The sequence below is a fragment of the Salvelinus namaycush genome, chromosome 29, assembly GCF_016432855.1.
Source record: "Salvelinus namaycush isolate Seneca chromosome 29, SaNama_1.0, whole genome shotgun sequence".
Lineage (NCBI taxonomy): Eukaryota > Metazoa > Chordata > Actinopteri > Salmoniformes > Salmonidae > Salvelinus > Salvelinus namaycush.
Genome location: NC_052335.1, coordinates 30,606,721 through 30,632,597, shown reverse-complemented (window position 1 = coordinate 30,632,597; position 25,877 = coordinate 30,606,721). Strand labels below are relative to the sequence as shown.

Sequence of the window (25,877 nt, the reverse complement as noted above, 5' to 3'; positions counted from 1 at the left end):
GAGTACCAGGATGCCATCGCCGAGGGGGAGGTATATGAGGATGAAGAGGAAGAGTCTGAAATCCAGAGCCAAAATGTAACTTTCTTAAACCATCAAATAATGGGCCGTTCCAAAACCAACAAAACCGTAACAAAGAGCAGATGCATCCCATTACATTTACACAACTACGGTACCACTTGAATAACATTTATAAAATAAACATTGTTGCTTTTTCTGTATATAAACTATATAACATAATTTTATAATGAGCTTTTTCTCCTAAATGCATTTTATTAGGCAATATTTTAATTAAAGTAAAGATTTTGTTTTTCCATACTGCAGTGCATAGGATTATATTTATTATTGAACTGTACATAAGGGTCCATAAGAGTGAAGTGGAAGACCATCATATTAAAATGAAATTACTTGAGCTGAATATATGTCAGTCCTGCATAAAATGTAAATGCCTTTCTTTGCTAGCCCCTTCAACCAAAAAAAACAAAAAACTACTAGCTGGCAACCGAGGAAGTGATGTAACAGCAAAGTTACACTTCCTGGAAATCGTTGCTATGACAAACATCAACAACTAGACATTCTTCTTCACTTTCATTTAGCTACCAGTTTTAATGTTTTTATCAAATAATACGGTTTGTTTTCATTAGAATATTTTGCTAGTTAGAGATTAGTTAATTTCTAACAGTAAGTCAAAGAATGACATCCGTTTTACAGCCTCAAAAGGAGGCTCCAAACGGGACTTACACATTCGCCAGTCGCCCAAGACCTGTTCAAAACCGCACAAAATACAGAGAGCCCGTCGCGGAGCAGTAAGTTTGATAGTCATAACGACATATGCTGTCAGTAACTGACAGTTTAGCCAAAAGCTCACTTCAGCAGCGTAAACAAGTACACTTTTTGCATAATGAAATGGGTAGCTAGCATATTGCCAGCATAGCAGAGTTGGGGTCAGTTCCATTTCGATTCCTGTCAGTTGTTGTACTGTATGTGTTGCAGGGTCAGGCAGCTGAAATAGTGCTAGCAAGTGTTCAGGTTTTCAATAAGTACGCTATCCAGTCTTGATTGATTAAAAAAACGGTGCAAAACCTGGTGCATTTATGTAACTGCATTAGTGCACGGCTGTGGATAAGTGTATGCTAATTCGTTTTTAATCAAGATTGTACATAGATTTTTTTTTTTAGCACCTGTTTCCTTGTCATGCAGAAGTGATGGACAAAGCAATTATGGAAACATCATGTATGACCGACGTGTTGTCAGGGGAAACACATATGCCCAGCACATCCTACCAGTGGTGAGTTTCCAGCTCACCAAGTCAGATATTGAAAGTGATAACCACATTGGTAAAATGTTTCCATTACATCTTGTATCATTATGTATTGGCCAGGCAGCTCAGCCTGACCCTATTGAGGTCCAGAGACAGCAGGAGTCCAGAAGGAGATCGGTCGCTCGGAAGCGTGCCATGGAGCAGTTCAGGCCCAGGACTCCAGAGGCTCTGGAGGGAAGGAAGCACATAGATGTACAGACAGGTAAAACCTAAATCTATGGGTAAAACAGAACAACATCTCAGCTGCCTACTGTCATTGTTGATTGATAGGACAACACAGAGGTTGGATTATTTCCAGAGCTGTAAATAATTACTTGGATTATTTTAGAGCTTTATCTTGAGGAGCTGAATGATCGCAGAGAGGACACCAGCGTCGAGTGCCAGACCGATGCCTTCCTGGACAAACCGGCCACCCCCCTCTTCATTCCTGCCAAGTCCGGTAAAGATGTGGCCACACAGATAGAGGAGGGAGAGGTATTAAGTCTTTTTATTTTTTCTCTTCATTGCTGTGTAATGAAAACAATTCAACATTTGTGAAGGAGCTTCCTTCAAATGGATTGGCAACAGGTTGAAAACACGTTAGGCATATATTTGTATTTATTATGGATCCCCATACTCTTCCTGGGTTCCAAACAAGATTAAGGCGATTACATCAGAAAAAATATAAACAAAACAGTACATCATTCAACACATTATTACACCACTACTCTACCACTACATATCTACAATACAACATGTATAATATAACAATGTGTGTGTGCCTGTGTGGGTGTGACTCTTCACAGTCCGCATTGTTCTAAAAGGTGTAGTTTCATCTGTTGAAACAGTATATTTGAAAATGTATTCAACACACTTTTAACCCTCTTTTTTTACCCACTTTAACCCCTCCCTGCCCATGTCCCCTGCCTTGCCCTGCAGCTGTTTGACTTTGACATGGAGGTGTGCCCGGTGTTGGAGGTGCTGGTGGGGAAGACTGTGGAGCAGGCCCTGCTGGAGGTCATGGAGGAGGAGGAGCTGGCCAGTCTGCGGGCACAGCAGCGTGCCTTCGAGGAGCTCCGCAACGCCGAGCTGGTGGAGGTGCAGCGGCTGGAGGAGCAAGAGAGACGCCACCGTGAGGAGAAGGTACAGGAACAGGACCACCAGACATGGCTGCTGCCACACGGATACATGTAACCAATTCTCAGGCCAAATATAAATGAAGGGATAGATTATTTAAAAAAAGTTAATGTCCATTACTCTCAATAGTGCAACAGAGGTGGTTTGTTAGGGTGCTGAGTGGTGGTCTGCTTGCCTGAGACCTGAAAACATTTGCTTCCTGAGTGAATGCCTAGGCTTTCACTAGGGAAGCCAGTGCCAATTAATCAGCCTGCAGGGATTGACATTAAGGTCTGAAAGGCAATCGCTCATTGGGCAAGTCAGCAGTATTTTGGGGTTCCCCAAAATAATGATAACTTGCCAGAACATTTAAAGTAGCTATTTTTATTTTATTTTTTATTTTAAATTTTATCCCCTTTTCTCCCCAATTTTCGTGGTATCCAATCGCTAGTAATTACTATCTTGTCTCATCGCTACAACTCCCGTACGGGCTCGGGAGAGACGAAGGTCGAAAGCCATGCGTCCTCCGAAGCACAACCCAACCAAGCCGCACTGCTTCTTAACACAGCGCGCCTCCAACCCGGAAGCCAGCCGCACCAATGTGTCGGAGGAAACACCGTGCACCCGCCCCCCTCGGTTAGCGCGCACTGCGCCCGGCCCGCCACAGGAGTCGCTGGAGCGCGATGAGACAAGGATATCCCTACCGGCCTAACCCGGACGACGCTATGCCAATTGTGCGTCGCCCCACGGACCTCCCGGTCGCGGCCGGCTGCGACAGAGCCTGGGCGTGAACCCAGAGACTCTGGTGGCGCAGCTAGCACTGCGATGCAGTGCCCTAGACCACTGCGCCACCCGGGAGGCCTTAAAGTAGCTATTTTTACCAACACACAGGGGAGGAATCAGAAAGACCAGACTATTGGAATTCTTTACATTTTGGTTGTTATCAGTCAAGTAAAATAAAACGCCTGACGAATGGAGCAACCTCAGCGCATGCTTAACTTGAGCGACTGCTCAGGGCACTTTCCCCAGGCAATAAGGCAACCCTTAATGTCAATCCCTGACCTGGGTTCGATACCTGCTCAGACACCATAGCATGAGGTTCCAGACAGACTCTTTGGAGGGAAACAGAACCATGACTTTCATTATCTCTCTTCTCTGGTCAGGAGCGTCGGATCACCCAGCAGCGAGAGGTGCTGAAGAAGGAGATGGAGACTGCGGACAAGATTGCGGCGCGAGCGTTTGCCCAGCACTACCTGGCCGACCTGCTCCCCTCGGTCTACACCACGCTGAGGGAACACGGCTACTTCTACGACCCTGTGGAGAGAGGTCAGTCTTCCCCCAGGGCCCTGCGGAGTGTCCCTTGACCCTTTCCTCCAACAACTTCCTTTAGACAGTTACATAAGAGGTGGTGCTACATGAGACGTTCAATGCACAAGAAAGGACTGCCAAGACTGGTATTAGTTTGGTATTTTATTAGAATTTCCATTAGCTTTTATAGAGAAGAAGTAGAGAAAAAGCTTAAGTTCCTGAAACAACGATATTATGAAGCAGGCTCAAAGGAAACCAAATTACTAGCATGGAGACTCAGGAAACAACAAGCACAGAATACCATTTTCAAAATAAAAGACCCCAAAACAAAGAAGATCACATGCAAATTAGATGAAATACAGAATGCATTTGAATCATATTACACAAATCTGTACAAGCAACCAGAGAAGGCAGATGCACAGACAATAGAGCACTTTTTGAACTCACTTGATCTCCCCTCAATTGGGACCCAGCAAAATGATAGACTAACTTTAGAAATATCCGACGAAGAAATTAATAAAGCAGTATCTCAACAAAAAGTCAACAAGTCTCCAGGCACTGATGGCTTCCCTTCAGAATGGTTCAAGACCTTCAGAGAACAATTAGCACCTCTACTTAAGGCCTGTTTTAACTGGACTCTGAGGGAGGGGGGTCTCCCACCGTCATGGAGAGAGGCCATCATATCTGTAATCCCAAAAGAGGGTAAAGATAAGAAGGAATGCAGTTAATATAGACCTATCGCAATTCTTAACACAGATTATAAACTATATGCATCAATAATAGCCAAAAGAATGGAGAACATAATCCCAGAATTGATTGACGGAGATCAAACTGGTTTCATACAAAATAGGCAGATACAGGACAATATAAGGAGAACACTACATGTCATGGACCACATTACTCAGAATAAGACAAGTGCAATATTAATCAGTCTAGATGCAGAAAAAGCATTTGATTCAGTGGGATGGGATTACCTATTCCAAGTTATGGAAAGATTTGGTTTCAACAAAGAAGTGATACAGTGCATCAAAACACTGTATTCGTGTCCGACCGCTAGAATAAAGATAAATGGACATTTGACACGAACGATAAAATTAGAGCGAGGGGCAAGACAAGGCTGTAATCTTTCACCCACGCTCTTCTCCTTGTACCTCGAACCATTAGCACAGGCAATAAGACAGGACCCAACCTTAGAGGGAATAACAATAAGGGGCAGTGAACATAAGAGATGCATGTATGCTGATGACGTTCTGTTATTCCTTAAAGACCCAGGCTCAAGTGTACCTAGATTGATGGAAGTTTTACAAACATTTGGAACATATTCAGGCTATGTGCTTAACGTACACAAGACCCAAGCCGTAGTATATAATTATACCCCACAGGAAGAGCTGAAGAGTAGGTATAACTTCACCTGGACCTCTTCATCCATTAAATATCTTAGAGTATATCTACCAAAAGATACACCCAAACTTTATTGCATGAATTACGATCACATCAACAAGAAAATATATGATGACCTAGACAGGTGGAATTCACTTCCCTTAGATCTTAGTAGTAGAATTGAAACAAACAAAATGAACATCCTGCCGAGGTTACTGTATTTGTTCCAGTCACTGCCCATAGAAATCCTGCCTAAACAGTTTAGGGAATGGGATAAACGGATATCAAGGTTTATCTGGAACAGTAAGAGACCAAGAATTAGATATACAACATTACAATTACCAAAAAACAGTGGGGGTATGGCCTTACCAAACCTTAAAGATTATTATGTGTCAGCCCAATTGAGACCTCTGGTGTGTTGGTGCAATTCAGAATCAAAATCCAAATGGAAAGACATGGAGACTACTTTGACAGAGATACCCATACAGTCAGTTTTGGGAAATAAGGACATGGTAAAAGAAATATACAATAGACAAAATCAGTGGATTAATTTCTCTCTGAAGACATGGTTTAGGGTAGTTAAGCAAAATAATTTAGACAGAGAGATCAAACTGCTGAGTTGGCCCGCATACGACCCCAGCTTCATCCCTGCAACTCAGGACAGCAGATTTAAACAATGGACGCAGAAAGGCATCACATCATTCAGTACAATTATAAGGAATGGGGACCTAGATAACTTCCAGGACCTAAGTAAAAAACATGGCTTGGATAAACAAGATTTTTACAGACCCCTACAAGTTCGACACTATTTCTTAAGGGAGATAAAAGTGACTGACCCTCGAGCACCTCCAAAATTAATCCAAGTATTCACTAACACATACAACTTGGAGTAACAAAAAAACTATTTCAAATCTCTACTTGGGTATTCAATCCTCAAAGAAACAATCTACAAACTATATTAAAAAGAAATGGGAGGAGGAACTTAAGATTGAAATAACTGATGAAACATGGTTGAACATATTAGAGACTCGACAAAGCTCCACCAACTCAAGATCATGGAGAGAATTCTGTTGGAAGAATGTTATACGTTTCTTCATAACACCTAAACTGAAATCAAAACAGACTGGCTCACTACACCCTTGTTGGAGAGAATGCTGTCTATTGAGGGTGGATCACTCTCATATCTTTTGGACTTGCCCCGCAATCGAAACTTACTGGGGAGAAATAAGATCTAACATTGGAAAAATAATGGGATTTGACATAGAACAAACATTAATTTCTTTGTACTTGGGTGAAATACCTGATAACTTACACAATAGAGAAAAGTACCTCTTGAAGGTCCTACTGGCAGCCAGTAAAAAGGCTATCACTAGGAAATGGCTACAAAAAGACCCTCCCACAGTGACACAATGGATAGACATTGTAGAAGAAATACACCACATGGAGCGTATGACCTTTGCTTTAAGAACGCAACAGGAGAGAGGTCAAGAATACTGGGGAAAATGGGTTTCATACTTGGAAAAGGTCTAATTCAAAGATGCTAATGTAACTGATATGATGATATGATGATGAAGGAATGACGTGCACTGTAACTGATATGATGATGAAGGTATGACGTGCACTGTAACTGATATGATGATGAAGGTATGACGCACTGTAACTGCCAGATCTTTTTTGTTCTTTTATTTTACTTTGTTTGTACTTTCTTTGTGTTCCTACAATAAAAACAAAGTCTAAAAAATAAAAATAAAATAATTCCCATTAGCTGTTGCGATGGCAGCAGCTGGTCTTCCTCGGGTCCACGTGAAGATCCATGGAAGAATCTCACTGCATAATCCTCGCGTCCTTGCTCCTTGCCTCCTGGAGGTGAAGGTCAGAGGGGAGGGACATCTGGCTTTCTCATCCAATGGGTTTTGAGGAGGCGAGAAGAGAGGACGCAAGGAGTATGCAATTGAGATTCTCCCTATGTATAGTTCGAGTACCAACATATTAAGTATTTGGTTCTAAAGATGCATGCATATTTACAGTGTTTAACATTCAATGTGTTTTTTGTTTTTTTTCACGTGTGTGCTCTGGTCTTCTCTAATGTACAGATATTGAGACTGGCTTCCTCCCGTGGCTGATGGCTCATGTCAGTAACACTTTGGAGAAGAGATATGTGGCAAGAGCAGTGCTGGACAGTAAGTGGATGAATGCACTTCTGGGATTTTTCAAATATCAATACTTTAAATCTTAGTATCTGTGCAGTTATCACATTCCCATAAGCCTACCACAGAAGTGCATTTGCTGTGAGGCCCTCTTGAGATTTAACTGGTGATAAACATTGTTTTGGTTCCATCTAGTGGCTATTGTTTAATACTACAGAGGCTATTGTAATTTAGAGAACCACCCCCCTGGCATTTACAGTGCTGCAGTTCTGAACTCAAATATCCTACAAAGACCATTGATGCAACAGCAACCTATAAAATGCCATTTCAAAGACACGTGTAATGCTTATGTTATATCTGTGTTATGTCCACAAGGGGTACTAGAACCATGAAGGTTAAACCCACCAGGGTACTCTGACACAGACCAAAGAGTTATAGCATACCCTCTCCGTATTTGTTTCAGTGCTTATCCATGATGTCACCCAGAAGAGGCTGGAGCTGTTCCAGCAGATGCAGCCCCACGACCACTCCACCCAATGAAGGCCTGTACCACTATGGGGGGACATACAGGTAACATCAGCCAATTCGAAAGAACCAGCATTTGTTGATGGTATAAACAAATGAATAAACCCACTGCCTGTATGCTTCTTAAGGCTATGTATTTGATATTGGATCCAGAACCATTGATGCTGTGAGTGTGTTAGTTTGAATGAAAGAGACCTCCCCATTCTGTCAGGCCTGAATCCAAAATTTTGGGATTCCGTGTAGAACCCTCTGTCGAAAGGGTTCTATCTGGAACCAAAAGGATTCTTCAAAGGGTTCTCCTATGGGGACAGCCGAAGAACCCTTTAAGCATGTAGCTTGAAATGCATGCCTGCATAACTCAAGTTTTCATACAAATCTTTCATCCGTGTTACACACAACTCTGACTTTTGTCACACCTTAAATGTGTCAGACTTAACATGCATGAATAATTTGTATGAAAACTTGAGTTATGCAGGCATGGATTTCAAGCTACACGCTTAAAGGGTTCTTCGGCTGTCCCCACAGGAGAACCCTTTGAAGAAACCTTTCTGGTTGCAGGTAGAATCCTTTTGGTTCCAGATAGAACCCTTTCAAGTTATGATTCGGTCCTTAGAGAAATGTACTACATGCTGGCCTACACCACTTAACAGCTCCTCCCTTGAGTTACAATCAAAATCAGGATGGTAGAGTGACTGATAAAGCAGGTTGATGTTAATGTTTTTAACCACACATCTGTAAGAATAGAAGAAGCTTAGAGCACTGTTTTTACACCTGACGACTCATTGCTATTGCATATACAGTAAATAACCCATACTATTATAGCCGGTCTGGTCCCAGATCTGATTGTGCTGTCTAAAGCCACAGTGTTTATAAATACAAATATTTGCATCAGCATGTTGTTGTTAATCCAACGGTCCTGGCTAAATGCAAAAATCCATCAAGATTACGTATTGGGCATTCCTCTCCATTCAGACAGTTCTGTCTTTCTCCAAACAGAATCCAATCACATTATTGGTTGATATTCTGAACGAACACCAATTTGATTATTTTAAAGTGTTTAATCTAACCCAGGCAGCACAGCACCTTTAATCATATGTACTGTACGTAATGTAATCCATTACAAAGTTAATCTCTGTTGCTGCTACTGTGTCCAGAAAGTTAACACAAACCATATTGTTTTGTTTTTTTTGGTCTGTTTTCTTTACAGGGAATGCATTTCAAATGAAAAGTTGAGGAGCTGAATGGCGAAAGGAAAATCTCTACATATCTGTGCAACACAGTACATTAAATGGTTATTGAAAAAATGATTTACTCTACTTATATTCATGATTTGAAAATATCAAACAACTGTCTACAATAAAGACTATAGATTTAACTCTTAGCATTTTCCACAAATCGCATTAGTCTCTGGTTTCATGGACAGTGCTTTTTATAGCCTATTAGTTTCCTGTCCTTACCCTTAGTGTTGTAGACAGAGTTTACTGACTTTTGATGTGATGTGTTGTAGGCTTGTGTTTCAGTAGCCCATAATCTGCAATTGGTGACTTGTCTTATTTTCCCCACTGGTATAGTCATTTTCCCAAAATTGTATGTCTCTTGAAATTATACTGGTGTTCAATCACTAAATTCCGGTTTACAAAAAGTCACAAACCTCAACAACAATCCTATAGTATTTGTGCTAGTGCCTTAACTTGAAAGTAATCTGCTAAAACAAAATATTGCGTACTTGAAAATGGTTACCAAACATTAGCTCTTGCGGTCATACCGTTATGCTATTTATTTTATTTATTTTTAAACCAATAAGACAAATGCTGGAAAGTACAGTACATCTGTGTTTCAGGACACATGTACACGATCCTTGTTGTTTATAAATAGATTGTAAACAATTTCCTCTTTACAAGTGGCTGTTTCGGTCCCACAGAATGCATGCGTTCTGGCATTTTAGTGCACGCACTTCAGCGTTTATCTCTGATATATACTGTTCTATTTTGATCCTACTCAACTATTGGTCCGTTTCCATTTATGAAACCTCCCCAACCCGTTCACAGCGTTTCCTAGGTTGAGTTTTACAGGGTGTCTGCTTCTGACGCGCGCTATTACGCAACTATACAAATAGAAACACAAGAATGGCAATCCAAACAAATATACACGTGCATCTAATATCTTGCTTTTGTTTGTTTATGACGCCATAGTTATTTTGTTAGAATGATTGTGTGGTATTAAATTACCACTTCCCATAATAGCCTATAGATTTAACCTACAGTAGGCCAATTTTATGTAGCAACAGCAATTCGTAAAATTCTCAGATTATGGGGTGTCTTTTATAAAGGACTTTTTTAATGTAATTTTGCACTTTTTTTTCAGTTGTACGCCAAACCCTAAACCCAATGAATCATGTTAAAGCTACTCTGATAATAAACTTATGGCTCACATAATGCTCTCATCTGAATACTCTTATGATGTGGCCTCTTGGTTATCTCAAGGTCTTCCCTTCTGTACAATGACACAACTATTCCATCTGGTCTGTTTTATCCTCAAGGTCATGGAGTGAAGCCATCGCATTGGTGAAATAAATATGCTGTTTAGTGCCTATCTTTTATAATAGCCAAATATAACAGGCTAATTGTATAATTGTTTGCTAGATCTAGTCAACAATGAGCAGCATGTACTATTAAGAAAATTTGCTTTGACTGTAGCCAAAGTCATATTCGGCCTGGCAGATATAGCGAGACTCAGATTATAAATGCAGGCCTACTGAGTGGTTTCAACGGTGATAAATGACATACTGTAGGTTCCCCATAAAGGGTTGTCAGGGTACCAGAAACAATGTGCCCATAAAGACTTATTGACCACAGAATTGGGTGCCACATTGAATCACTGATCCTTCAATGGTCAACATTTTGCTATGATAATTTTAAAGCTTTGCCATATATTTGAATTAGTTATCACAAATTAGGTTACTAATTTAAAATGGTTTCTCCATAATAAACATACCATTTTAATCCTACAGTAGATCAGTTGGAGGGTTTTGCCCTTATTTTGCATTTTTCTACAAGCTTGCTTGAGTTCAACAGTTTTCAATATAATCTACGTGTCATTAATGGGAGTCGCTGTACGAATGACGGTCCCGCTTGCCTGGCACCGGTGACAAACAGGAACTCATGCAAGCAGGCGGCAATAGTCGGAGCGCTGAAGTAGCGGAGGGTCAGCCATATTGCCGCGCTGTTAGTTCTGCAGAGGAGTGTCCGAGGCTGCCCTGCGGTAGAACCATCTTAAATCACACCTGCTCTGGTAAGCCATTGTACCTATTAATGAATAGCGTATCGAATATTTATGTGAACGTGAGACTGTTGAACAGAATAGGGATGCTCACTACTTTGTTTCCGCACTTGTTGCACCACTTCTGCCGCCGCTTCCCACAAAGGGGGGAAATATAACAACAGGTGTCTGGGATTATTGTAGTGGGTTGTGGCTTGGTAAAATGCTAGAAATGGAATGTTATGTAGCTTGCAAGTGTAAAAATTTATCCATAATGCAACGGCTATTTTATTCGAATGTTTGCTCCAAAATGCACAATTAAAGCCTATTCGAGTCGGTCAAATAATTATCTTGGATAATAATATTATGACATTTGACAACAAAGAAGATTCACTGATTAGCCTAGTAGCCTATGCTAGGTAACTACAGATTTAGGTTGGTAACGTTAGGTGGACTCAACTTGTTTCCTTTGTAGGTCTGTCTACTTCTACACACGCCGTGTAACCTAACAGGTTTTGTTATTTTTGAAATAGCCTAAACAGTGTTGGCCTAATGTGTATTTTCTTCAGAAGTTAATGAAGCTCGTGGCTATTTTGTGATCCCAACTGAGGTCGCGCCCTGTTAAAGGATATAGACAAGTTGTTACATTGTAACAGACGGCAGACCCTAAACGCAACAGTATATTTGATACGCAACAGTATATTTGATGTCCCTGTGATGGATAGGCTACTTTGTATTGGCTTCACATCACCCAGTAGTAGCCAAGATGAATTGATTCTGAAGGAAAATGTATCTGCAGTACACCGTGTATCATATACTGTAGGCTACATCGAACGTCCCCTCATAATTTTATCCAAGCAAGGATCACACCTAGATACCACAGTAGTGGTGCTGAAGTAAGATGTGTACCTATAAGGGTGGAGACTCCTAATTTATTTCGGTGTTCAAGCTCGACTCTCCTTTTTGTGGCTGTTATGGGTGAGGCTCGTTTCATCTGAATTTCCATAGACTATTTATAAAAAATGATTCATACGGCTGTACGAGGGCTGCGTCAACCAATCTCTATTTCGCACCAGCGTTTAAAGAAGGAAGGGTAGTCCCGTCTGACTGGTTATCACCGGAGTGGCTGAAACGCGTTTATCCTCTTTCGCTCTCTGACAGGAAGGCACTGACTGTGGAGACGTCATCTAGTAGGCTATCCGAAGTATTTGGAAACCAACTTCACAGCTCCGCGCACGGACCCAGGAAAAGGACACAAAATGCCTAAAGCTGTAAGTATTGCAGTGATTTTATATATTTCAAAGATGTTAATGTCGTCAGCGTTCTACTGAGTTGTCTAAACATATGCTTGGCAGTCCTGAGTCGAGATCCAAGTAGCCCAGGCTGGCAAGAGACACGATGTCTGCTCATGATAAGAGGAGGTACTATAAGATATTTGTGCTGTATTGACTATCTTACACCAAATATATATTATTTTTCTATGGTTTAATTTGTAGTTTCACTGGTAAATGAAAATACAAACATCCTCACTTATATCAATACATTCTTATGAAGATGAGAATAAGAAGTTGGCCTCTTGTAAGTGGTCACACTGTCTGAATATATGTGCTTCCTCACATGAAGTCTCGTCATCTTCATAAGTCTTACTTTCAGAACCTTTTTATTTGACTTAATGTAATATCCTAGCTGAGGCCTACCTGGGTTTACAGCTGGTCATTTTTTTGGTGACATTTGTCTTTGACAGCACTTCCAAAAAAACGATGGACTTTCATTAGCCCCCCCAGTCTCTCATCCGAGACACTAGAAGACTAGGAGTCATAAAGTGTTAAGAGCGTCACTGGAAAGTGACATCATTGTGGTGCTGGCTGCATGACACAGTAGCACTCTCTGGTACTCCACATTTAGGAACACAACTTGAAAAGCTGACCTTTTTGGTAATATAATGGCAGACCGTTTATTTTCTCTCCACGATATAAATGATGAGGCATACGCATTGATTTACTGCCACTGACTGGCTTCTCTCTATATACCGTGAGTTAAGAAAGACATTAAATATTGCCAAGGTTTTTTTGAGGATCTTGCTCCTATTTATAGCGTTGGTTGGTCAACATTTTTTGTTAAGCTGTGGCTGCTACGCTCACTACTGACTAGAAGGGCTTTCTATAACACAAACTGAGTTTCACTGACATGATGATCAGCCCATATTGAGATTCAGTATCGTGAGTTGTGATGCAAGACTATCAACCATAAGCCAAAATCCCATTTACTGTGAAAAACACATCAAACCTGGTAGAATGTATCTATCATATAGAGAAATAGAACTAGAGTAGAGTTCATTGGTTTAGAAGAGAAAGTAATCTGACAAGAGAAAGTTGAGATTTGAGCAGGTGAGATTGAGATCCTGGTTTGGTGTTCTCTCTCTCAACTTACACTTCTCAGAATGACACATTGTCAGCAGGTTGACCTTTAATAGGATACATCTTGTTCTGGAGGCAGAGCCGAGTGATTTCCACTAGATGGGCCAGCTGCAAAGTCAAAATTGGCTATATATCGTAAGAATTCACAAAAACAAAAATTTGCTTAAATTTGTCTTAAATTAAGGTTAAGCATAAGGTAAACAGTGCGGTAAAGATTAGGGTTCAGATTATATTACTTTGTGGCTATGCCAGCTATTGACTATCCTGCAGAGCTGCCTCCAGTACATGAGTAATCCCAATAAATGCCAACCTGCACATTGTCATCAAGTGAATCATGTTCCCTCCTTGGCTCTCCCTGAATCCTGTTTCACGGCCCCTTGAACATCCATTTGACAGTAAAACACACACACACACACACACACACACACACACACACACACACACACACACACACACACACACACACACACACACACACACACACACAGATGTGGGTGTTTCCTTCTCATGTCTGAAACCCATTGTTAATAATTTGTTCTCTTGTATAATTGATAACTCAATAATATGACGATGCCTGCTGTTACGCCCTCTGGGCATGTCACTACGAATAGTCATCATGTTGGGACTTATCACATCATTATATATTTAGACATCATTATATAGTCTTTAGTTAACAAAAGTTAATACACTATGTTCAGTCAACAAGTTGGCCAAGCTGAGGTGCCCCAGTCTGCAAAACTAACCCACTATTAGAGGTCTCAGTCCTAAATACATTATTGAAAGGGACGCAGCAGGGGTGTATTCTACCCCCACTCCAGTCTCCATGGGACCTTCAGCAGGTAGGACCCAGCCCAGTGGTAGTTTATGGCTATATGGTTCTGTGGGGCATTGCATACATGTTCCCATGACAACCCCACATTGCAACAGACTCCTTTAAAGCCATCCAAACCGTTGTTAAATATTGAATGGGAATGCAGCATGCAGCCCATTCTGTTGAGCCACTGTGGTGAGATGATGATCACCATCGGTCAACCAACTCATTAACCAGTGAAGGGTGTTGCATACTAGACCAGAGGTTCTCAACTGGTTTTGCCTCGGGACCCAGAATGAACCAGGTTGTTTCAGTCGTGACCCAATATTCATATCTTTAAGGCCGAAATGCAATCTGGAAAACTAGTTTTAATGCTATATTGACTGTAAATATAGGAATTATATTACACAAGTGAACAACATTCCAACCTTTTTCATTGTCAATAATTCCATATGGATCATATTCTTGATGAAGAATGTTGGCAAGCTCACTTGTTTGAGACCACAAAATCTGCTAATTGGCGCTAATAGGTACATATTGAAAATATATTTATTGAAGATTTTTTTTTCTAAGAATACATTTCTACACACTTTCTACCTGGTATGTTGTTTAAATTCAGACTGCAGTATTTTTTCACCCCCCAAAAATGTATTTTTAAAAATATATATATATTTTTTTACTTAGACACCCACGATCCACTCAACGTCAATTTGGTTACGACTAGGGATGTAATGATTCACAGATACACATCGGTCTCCGGTTCAAATGTTTAATAAGATGTGAGTGCATCGGTCCGCGGGACCCCAAATGATCCAAATGTAGCATGCATCGGTCAGAAAATGTATTCAAGTGTATTTAATCGGCAGTTGACTTTTTTGTATTTTTTATTTACCTTCCGAAAATACCTCTCATCTTTTGTGACAACCGCGTCCTCGCCTTCAGTGTCGAACTAAGCATGTAATTGTGTTGACAGTCATTGATCTACAAGTCATTTTGCATTCCCAACAACCCTAGGCACTATCAGTAGCATAGTCAAACTGCGTGCTATGCAGCTTTGCACAATGACCAACTAGAGCTATTCTGTTCGGTTTCTGTTAGATTATAAAAAATAATAATCTCTGTTTTCTATTATTATTTTAAACATTAAACGCACTATGCATTATGAGGGTTGAATGCCGTAAGAACACAGAATAAAACTATTAATAAAAGTACCATGATGGTAGTGACTACCCATTTCACTTATTAACCATCATTTATTCACATCACTTCAATAAAATATTTCAGTTATTGTGTATATTACATTTGTTTTATTTGATTACTTTTTTTCATTCCAAGTCATCATCTCATCTCTATAGAGCTGCTGCCTATGCAGCCTGACAAAATCACTATTTTAGTAGTCTGGATTTGATTTATCTCTAGATAAACTGTGCGATGTGCGCATTGAGCTCACAAAAAAACAAAAAACACATGAAATGGAATTCAAATTATTGAACCAATGTTGGTCAATTAGTTGTTTAAAAAATGGAAAATAACCAACATTTAGGTTAATCGCTCAGCACTAGTGATCTGGCACATCTGCGCAGATCACCTTCAGCATTCAAATGTTTATAAAATGGCTTGCGCTTTCTAATTTTGGTAGTTTTGCTTGAAACAATCAGTATTATGGTAATTTTTGGATATACAGGTTAAAGTTGATAATTTCATAACGAGGACAGTAATCACTTTTGCTACCCGCACTGCATGGTAGAAGCAACTCACTCCGAGTCTGTCAACACATCCAAACAGTCTAAACTATTCGATTGAGATGAGACGGGGGCGAAATCCAAAATTGTGCTATATATTCCTTGGCTATGTCATAGCAGATTTTAAAAGATAAATATAGAGCCAGTAATGTATCAAACACTTTTAATCTGCAATAATGACAAATTCATGAGTGGGTGATGGTGATTTCAGATTGAAAGTGTGGGGGGTATTGCCCCCCCCCTAACTGATATTGGGGTGGTAGATGCCCAGTTTCCCTTATGGCTCAGCTCAGGTGCCTACATACACCATAGACATATACATCATTTACAGACAGACAAACACACACAGACAGACAGACAGACAGAGATCCAGTTCAGAGAGGCCCATAATTTAGAATGGAAAATGAATGTGTTTATGCAACAACTGTTAGTGTATTGCATTGAGCCAAATCACATTTGGTTTGTTGATTAATATACAAAGGACCATTTCAAGTCAGTTGGAAAGTTTGCTGTCATAAGCATACGTGTACTTCTCTTGTGGTTTCAGAATAATTATAGTCATTCTCACCAGAGTTGCACTTTCTGGAAATGTAGGTCTTTGCCCAGTGTATTTTTGTCATTAATGTCATGTTTTCTGGTAATATTCTGACTGAATGGCTTCAGTGACTTACCGTTAGTCGAATCGCATGAGATCAGATGTCACTCACCCACTGGTTTTTGTGTGTGTGGCGGTGCCCACTCACTTGTTCCTCTCTCTGTTGGTCTGGCTGTGTTGACTTAGGGTGCCCCGATTTAGTCAATACTCTAGGTATATTATACAACGATGTGGAGGGATAACGTTGTGCACGTTTCCTGTCCTTTCCCTCCATTTAGCTGATCCGGAGTCAGTTTAACTCTGTCGTCACAGGGAAGAGGCCTGTCTGTCTCCCTCACACAGCTGATCTGGAGTCAGTTTGACTGTGTGCAGTCTGGAACCTAAGGTCCGTTTAGAAGGCATAGTGGTATAGGAGAGGAACCACTGGGGAGGCCCAGCTGAAAGGGGATCTTTGTGTTGCTGTTTAATGGAGTTTTCTTCTCTCTCTCTCTCTTTTTTTTACCTCTGTTTTGGATGCTGCTTCCCACAGTGTGAGCTAGGAGCCCCTCACCTCCAGGTTTAGTGATGATACTGTCAGTCATGGGTTGTGTTCAATAGAGAGAAAGCATTTTGAATTGGAGTCAAACAAGTAGGTACTTGCTAAATTTGTCCAATAACAACACATATTTTCATTTTTCGGTTGGAAAATGTTTTGCTACGGTGTGCCACGCTGAACTCCTGTTGAACTACCCCTCCTCCTCCAACTGGACTCCCAGACTCGGACTGACCCAGTCACAGCTGCCCAGAACATTCAATATGTCCATTATGAGGCTTTTCCCATGCAAAAAATATACACCCTTTCATGCTACCTTACCTACCTTACCTTTCATCTACCTTACCTTTTCATCTACCTTACCTACCTTACTTTTTAACTATCTATCTTTCCTACCTTACCTTAACTTACCTACCTTACCTTTAATCTACCTTACCTACCTTACCTAAACTTACTTACCTACCTTACCCTTTCATCTACCTTACCTACCTTACTTTTTTATCTACCTTGCCTACCTTTTATTTACATTACCTACCTTACCTAAACTTACCTACCGTATCTTTTCATCTACCTTACTTACCTTACATTTTCATCTACCTTACCTACCTTTCATCTAAATTACCTACCTTACATTTTCATCTACCTTACCTACCTTTCATCTGCATTACCTACCTTACATTTTCATCTACCTTACCTAACTTTTACCTACCTTTTTTATGTACCTTACCTACATTACCTAACTTACCTAAACTTACCTACCTTACATTTTCATCTACCTTACCTTTTATCTACCGTAGTTGAATGCGCTGACTGTAAGTCACTCTGGATTAGAGCATCTGCTAAATGACCAAAATGTAAATGCAATTTTCTCTCGTAGTCCATTCACATTCACTTTGTTCTGAAAGGGTTGAATTGTTCTTACTATGGAACAATTGTCTACTGCCATCGTCACGTCAGTTATTCTGTGTAGGCTCAGTATGTAGCCTACGAGGCAGCTAGGGAGCATGGCTGTGAGTCAACAGTTAGTTAGTAAGAGCCCAGGCCCCAGCCCAGCAGACGTCCCGTTTGGCCGTTTCCATTAGGCACCATTGAGTTTGCTCACTACAGAGCCTCAATGTCATTCACAATGGCCAGGAGATGACAGATTACACAAGGCTCTGCTAACAGCAGGCTTCCGCTCCCTCATCTCTAAGTCCACACACTTCTTTATAGGGTTGTCAGTCAGTGCTAACCAATAACCTGGGTAAATACTGTACTGTAGAACCGAATCATAACTGAAACAACATCTGACCTCGAAGAGAGAGTTGAAGGACTGGTGTGTGTTAGAGAGCTCACAATGCTGACATTGTAATGAATATGATGTATTTTAGCAGGACTTTAGTCACTGAAGTGGTGATATCCTATCACGGGTCTCTATTGTGAAAGCCTTACACAGTTGATGTTATGTCTCATTCATGGAAATCGGGAAGATGCTCTCATTGCAACTCACAAGGCTGTTTTTTTTCTATGTTTTTCTGCTTATTTTCAACGTTTTAGTTGTTTGAATCGTTTTATTACCTCAATGGACCTCCGTAAGCAGGCCAAAACTAGAAGGACTGTTTGTGCAGCATAGGTCAGCCTTATCAATCATTAACCGAAGAATGGAAACGCATGCCTTTTCTCTCAAAACGGCAGTGAATGGACATGGCCTGTATTGACAAAATTCCCTGCCCACCCACGCTATCCTGATAGGCTGGTCTGTGTCAAGGGGTTATGACACTATCGCCCTCACCACCTATGACTATCTCCGACAGGGGCCCCTTCTGAAGTCAACCATGTGCCTTTACTGTAACTAGCTAACTGCAGCTGGTCTGCTACGAAAGGCTGACGTGCTTCACAACCTAACACAATTTACTTTATAGTCAAACAGAGAAGTTTACCAGACTAGCTTAGTATGAAATCTGAAACGAGAGCTCAGGAGTAAATATTTGAGGTAAAACACATCGTGATTTTCCCACTCAGTTCCCTCCGATCAGTCTTTCTGTCTGTTACAAAGCATAGATAAACAAACACATGCTCTGTTGTGTTTACTCTGTCTTTACATACAGTATCATCCCCTTTGAAGTACACGTCTGTGTGACATGTACATGGCTCCTCAGCTGCTCTGTCACTGTTAGTTCCTATAGTGTTTTAACCCCTCTCTCTCTGACTAGATAGTAAATAGTCATGTTTTTGTGTTATTAATGTCTTTCTGTCATGTCTCTCCCTCCACAGGTCAATGTTCGTGTCACCACCATGGACGCTGAGCTGGAGTTTGCCGTCCAGCCCAGCACCACTGGTAAACAGCTCTTTGACCAGGTCAGTGTTTACAGTATCCTTCTAGCTGTTATATTCATAGGGTTGGTCCTGTTATTACCAGCAACAACAGAGCACCTAGAGTATTTACAATACATTTTTAAAGACATTTTTATTAAATATCTTTTGAAGCCGTGTGTGTGTGTTGGTGTGTGTGTGTGTGGTGTGTGTGTGCGCGCTCTAATCAGTTGCCCTGCTCTAGTGACCCAGCCCCAAGCCCCCACCTCTCCATACCTCCAGGCCTGTCCTGTACCCACTCACAGCCATTGATATGTTATCTAAGGCAGGGTTTCAAGAGATTTGAACTGGAATTGTTCTTATCAGACCCTCTCTCCTCACGTACTCTAGCAACCATTTCCAGAAAGGGGTGTTGTGCTTAGAGCCAAGAGGTTACTGAAACTGATTACTGGTAGTGTGAGGCTACTGAAACTGCTTACTGGTAGTGTGAGGCTACTGAAACTGCTTACTGGTAGTGTGAGGCTACTGAAACTGCTTACTGGTAGTGTGAGGCTACTGAAACTGATTACCGGTAGTGTGAGAAGAGAGAGCATGATAAAAGCCTTTTTCTTTTTATCAGATTACAATATATATAACAATGTAGATGTAAAATTGACATTATTTATGGAATGGACTAGAGGTCGACCGATTCATCGGAACGGCCGATTAATTAGGGCCGATTTCAAGTTCTCATAACAATCGGTAATCTGCATTTTTGGACACCGATCATGGCCGATTACATTGCACTCCACGAGGAGACTGCGTGGCAGGCTGACTACCTGTTATGCGAGTGCAGCAAGGAGCCAAGTTAAGGTGCTAGCTAGCATTAAACGTATCTTATTAAAAACAATCAATCTTAACATAATCACTAGTTAACTACACATGGTAGTTAACTACACATGGTAGATGATATTACTAGTTTATCTAGCTTGTCCTGCGTTGCATATAATTGATGCGGTGCCTGTTAATTTATCATTGAATCACAGCCTACTTCGCCAAACGTGTGATTTAACAAGCGCATTCCCTGAAAAAAGCACTGTTGTTGCACCAATGTGTACCTAACCATAAACATCAATGCCTTTCTTTAAAATCAATACACAAGTATATCTTTTTAAACCTGCATATTTAGTTAATATTGCCTGCTAACATGAATTTTAACTAGGGAAATTGTGTCACTTCTCTTGCGTTCTGTGCAACAGAGTCAGGGTATATACAGCAGTTTGGGCAGCTTGGCACGTTGCGAACCATGTGAAGACCACAGGGGATGATTTAACAAAAGCGCATTTGCGAAAAAAAGCACAATCGTTGCACGAATGTACCTAACCATAAACATCAATGCCTTTCTTAAAATCAATACACAGAAGTATATTTTTTTAAACCTGCATATTTAGTTAAAAGAAATTCATGTTAGCAGGCAATATTAAACTAGGGAAATTGTGTCACTTCTCTTGCGTTCATTGCACGCAGAGTCAGGGTATATGCAACAGTTTGGGCCGCCTGGCTCGTTGCGAACTAATTTGCCAGAATTTTACGTAATTATGACATAACATTGAAGGTTGTGCAATGTAACAGCAATATTTAGAATTATGGATGCCACCCATTAGATAAAATACGGAACGGTTTCTGTGTGTTATTATATTATAATTAAGTCTATGATTTGATAGAGCAGTCTGACTGAGCGGTGGTAGGCAGCAGCAGGCTCGTAAGCATTCATTCAAACAGCACTTTACTGCGTTTGCCAGCAGCTCTTCGCAATGCTTCAAGCATTCCGCTGTTTACGACTTCAAGCCTATCAACTCCCGAGATTAGGCTGGCAATACTAAAGTACCTATTAGAACATCCAATAGTCAAAGGTATATGAAATACAAATGGTATAGAGAGAAATAGTCCTATAATAACTACAACCTAAAACTTCTTACCTGGGAATATTGAAGACTCATGTTACAAGGAACCACCAGCTTTCATATGTGCTCATGTTCTGAGCAAGGAACTTAAATGTTAGCTTTTTTACATGGCACATATTGCACTTTTACTTTCTTCTTCAACACTTTGTTTTTGCATTATTTAAACCAAATTGAACATGTTTCATTATTTGTTTGAGACTAAATTAATTTTATTGATGTATCATATTAAGTTAAAATAAGTGTTCATTGTTCATTCAGTGTTGTTGTAATTGTCATTATTACACATATATATATATATATATATATATATATATATATATATATATATATATATATATATATATATATAAATCGTCCGATTTCCTCTGTATCAGCTTTTTTTTTGGGTCCTCCAATAATCGGTATCGGTATCGGCGTTGAAAAATCCTAATCGGTCGACCTCTAGAAGTGAATCATCCCAACCATTGTCCTTCGCATGGAACCCAGAAATACATGTGTTTGAGCCGGTCCCTGACGTCCATGTTTTCTGTACAACATCTTTGAATACAGCGTGTTTGTATAGAGGGACAATAAGATAATATCGTATTGTTCTCAGATTACTGTACATTGACGAGCTTGTAGTACGTTGCTGCCGTAACCTCTTGTTGGTTGATACTTCAGTGTAATGTACTGGATGTGAGAAGGCGGCAGCTATCTTAGTGGTTCGAGCAAAAGTTGCTGGTTTGAATACCCAAGGTGAAAAATCTGTCGATGTGCCGTTGAGCAAGGCACTTAGCTTTTATTTGCTCCAGTGGCGCCGTACTACTATGTCTGACCTTGTAAAACAACACGTTTCACTGCACCTTTCTGGTGTATTTGACAAATAGAACTTTAGTTTTTTTTATGTGCTTATGTAATGGTTGAGTCCCATGGTGTCACGTCTGTAGCTACAGTGTGGACTGGATTCCAAAGGCATCATGGGATGTACAGATGTAGGATCTTAATTTTCTCACTTTTTTGTTGCTGATCATTTTCCTGCACTGTAGGAAATGCAAACTTGTAGTATATTCAAGGTTTAAAAATGGCTTCTAAATTTTGTAATTCCCACAAAAAAAATGTCAGACTTGATTTGCCAACAAACAATGTATCAACCCCTACAATGTCCAATAATTATGATCCACATAATAACTCACATTTCCTGTTGCTGCAGGATTATTTTCCTGCTGTACAGTAGCAAACTGGCTCAAATTAAGATCCTACATCTGTAGCAGGCCTCTATTCCACGCCATGGGGCCATGGGGAGAGCCATGGGGAGAGGAAAGGCATTGTCTTGGCTTGGCATAGCCCCTTCTTGAATAACGTGTGTGTGTGTGTGGATACATGTCTAGGGAATTTTTACCTTCAGGCTCTCTGCAGAGATATTAGCATTAGATTCAGATGTTCCACTTCAGTGTCACTAAGAATTCCTTCAGCTACGTGTTGAAAGGCCTCAGTGGGGTGTGCCAGACATTGTTGTGCACCAGAATAATTTGTGTTGGAAACAGTTTGTCGACGCTCACAATACAGGTGCACGTAATGGGTTTGTCTTGTGAACTGTCCATCTGATAACCACCAGTAGCCAAAGTTGAAGTCTACTGACGTTGAACTACTGCTTCCTCTGGTTAGAAATATGTCCGTCCAAAGCCTGTGACCTAATTGAATTAGAAACTTGGCATGAGCGGGTGAAGTCAGTAGCAGAAATATCCTGCAGAGAAGGACACAGACAGTCAGACAGAAGCGTGCATGCGCACAAACACACACACACACACACACACACACACACACACACACACACACACACACACACACACACACACACACACACACACACACACACACACACACACACACACACACACACACATTTTGAATCCACCAATCAAATGTACAAACATTTCAAAGGTTCCTGTATGCGTGGCACTCAAGTGTACAGAAAGCACCTCCTTCTCCAAACAGCTAGGCTGCCCACGACAGCTGAAACAGACCAGTACCTAGCCAATTGTTTTTGTCAGGCCCGTAATCTGGAGGCCACACACTCCAAGCCTGTGTACATGGCTGAGACTGCTGAATATCAGAGCCACCAGCTTGCACCTTCATGCGAGGCTATCCCAGCATGCCACGAGGGGCTGTTTAAGCAACTTCTCAGCAAAGGCCTGCTCCATACTGTATAGACGTCAAATGAGCAGCCCACTTCCTCCCCTGGCCTCCCCCCACAGCCACACACACACACACACACACACACACACACACACACACACACACACACACACACACACACACACACACACACACACACACACACACACACACACACACACACACACACACACAGAGTGACCCCCCCACACACACTGGTATTACTCAGCATCAGTGGTGAGCTCATCCCCTGTTAAAGTGGCCTGGAGTGGGCCCCTCTCTGTGGTGGGCCCTGATCTTATCCTCCTCTCTGTGGTGGGCCCTGATCTTATCCTCTTCTCTGTGGTGGGCCCTGATCATATCCTCCTCTCTGTGGTGGGCCCTGATCATATCCTCCTCTCTGTGGTGGGCCCTGATCATATCCTTCTCTCTGTGGTGGGCCCTGATCATATTCTCCTCTCTGTGGTGGGCCCTGATCATATCCTTCTCTCTGTGGTGGGCCCTGATCATATTCTCCTCTCTGTGGTGGGCCCTGATCATATCCTTCTCTCTGTGGTGGGCCCTGATCATATTCTCCTCTCTGTGGTGGGCCCTGATCATATCCTTCTCTCTGTGGTGGGCCCTGATCATATTCTCCTCTCTGTGGTGGGCCCTGATCTTATCCTCCTCTCTGTGGTGGGCCCTGATCATATCCTCCTCTCTGTGGTGGGCCCTGATCATAGGACCATTGACGTGCAGCCCTGCTGCCTCAGCCCTACCTCTTCAACACACTCACTTTGATTCTCCATAGAACTGCTTAAAGCCTTTTCCCCCACAGTTTTTCTTAGATACTGTGAATGTATACGTTCAGGACAGGCCACCTAAACAGATGACTCTCTCTCTGGGCTTTTGCCCTCATAAACACTGCTGAGAGAAACGTTCACTTGGAAGTTTAACTGGAGTGACCGTGCAAGGTGTGGCATTTGTGCCCCTGTCTCACTGTTCAGACTGCATGTGATGCAGAGTGGGGGATTCTCAAAAGTTGTCCAGAGGTGGTTCAAGCTGCTTCTCAATAGTTTTTTCCCCTCCAGTTTTATATACAGGATGTAGATGGTGTATATTATACATCTTTAATCCTTTGAATAATAGTGCATTTTTAACAATGATCTGCGCCCCAAAGATAAAGAATGAGAGAATGTTTCGATGTCCTGCATGTCACGATTCTTGGATCCATTGTTGGACTAAACTAGCCTAGGTCTTTTGTGTTGGGTGAGAACAGCTAACATGTAATCTACAGTTTGAGCTTCATTGATTCAACTGCAAATGTTTGTCTTAGAGCTGTTTAATGATTGGCTGATGGAAGTGGCCTGGCAGTGAGTGGCACACCCAGTTTATAACTCTTTGGTCAAGTACTTTGCAGCCTTTTAACTCTTGGAATGTTGATTAGTTCATTCCAGTACTTACGGTGGGGTTTTGTCTTTAATACAGGTACTATTATTATTTGATAAAAATCTGTTTGACCCATCCCTAGACAGACATGTTCTGCTTTTGCAGACAGACAAAGGCCTCTAGTTGTACCAGAACCCCTGTACCTTATCCCCCTGGGGAAAAGGACTCCTTCATTTAGATGACTCATCAATAGCCTCTCTCTCTCTCCCTCCCTCCTCTCTGTGTGGTTCCCGGTCCCAAAGACCTATGAAAGGGGCTGTTTGTCTCCTAAAACCCTCAGGACTTTCATTCCAGGGGAGACAATGCAGTCAGAGGCACTCTCTCATTTCAGGCCTGACCAGTCAGTGCTTGTTGTGCTAAAATACAATTTGGAGAGAAAAAACTTAACCTGAACCAAAGTCATTCATCTCCTGCAACCCTGGCACGTTAGCCCAGATCCATATTAGGTGGCAGCTAAGTAAGTGCTGGGCGCTTGATTTTATGTTAACCTTGGCCACTGCTTATCGGATAGGAATGGGTGTGGCCGGAGTGCCGTGTGTGTGTGGTGTTCACTCAAGCTGCTTCACCCAGCCAGCTAAGCACCCCACATGATGATTGGGTGGGGAATCTGGCAGCGGCACAAACAGAACATGGCCTGGCGACTGGTGAGAGTTTCTCATCCTAATTGAAATGTCTGGTCTATAGACTCTCCATAACCCATAATATATAACTTAAAGGTACCGTTTCCCGGACACGGAATAACCCTAGTCCTGAACTAAAAATCATTCTCAATGGAAATTCTTCATTGGAAGCGCTTTTTAGTCTAGGGGTAGACTTATTTTGTGTCTGGGAAACCTACCCATAGGGTTTCTCCCAATTTGACACATTATAAAGTGCACTCTTTTTGACCAGAAGTAATGCACCTTATAGGGAATAGAGTGCCATTTCAGCCT

The 25,877-nt window shown here is 41.3% G+C and overlaps 2 protein-coding genes across 2 annotated transcripts in view; both read left to right on the top strand.

The window, feature by feature from the left end:
* Positions 1–558: 558 nt before the first annotated feature.
* rsph3 (radial spoke head 3) lies at positions 559–10,151 on the top strand. Its single transcript, XM_038968792.1, has 9 exons — positions 559–803; positions 1,198–1,285; positions 1,379–1,520; positions 1,647–1,792; positions 2,237–2,440; positions 3,577–3,739; positions 7,195–7,281; positions 7,712–7,818; positions 8,981–10,151. The coding sequence occupies exons 1-8, from the start codon at positions 691–693 to the stop codon at positions 7,786–7,788; spliced, it is 1,020 nt and encodes a 339-aa protein (XP_038824720.1). The 5' UTR covers positions 559–690; the 3' UTR covers positions 7,789–7,818; positions 8,981–10,151.
* A 753-nt stretch (positions 10,152–10,904) lies between these two features.
* LOC120024426 (ezrin-like) overlaps positions 10,905–25,877 on the top strand; it is a 66,688-nt gene continuing 51,715 nt past the window's right edge. The window contains exons 1-3 of the mRNA XM_038968667.1: positions 10,905–11,064; positions 12,193–12,302; positions 19,382–19,465. Coding sequence (XP_038824595.1) covers positions 12,291–12,302; positions 19,382–19,465 — 96 coding nt within the window. The 5' untranslated portion in view covers positions 10,905–11,064; positions 12,193–12,290. The remainder of the gene's footprint in view (positions 11,065–12,192; positions 12,303–19,381; positions 19,466–25,877) is intronic.

What these genes read in the sequence shown, in the direction of transcription:
- rsph3 (XM_038968792.1), top strand. Translation starts at nt 691, where the DNA reads ATGACATCCGTTTTACAGCCTCAAAAGGAGGCTCCAAACGGGACTTAC. An exon ending in CCCAGCACATCCTACCAGTG is followed by an intron (nt 1,286 to 1,378) that starts GTGAGTTTCCAG and finishes TGTATTGGCCAG; the next exon opens with GCAGCTCAGCCTGACCCTAT. An exon ending in CACAGATAGAGGAGGGAGAG is followed by an intron (nt 1,793 to 2,236) that starts GTATTAAGTCTT and finishes CTTGCCCTGCAG; the next exon opens with CTGTTTGACTTTGACATGGA.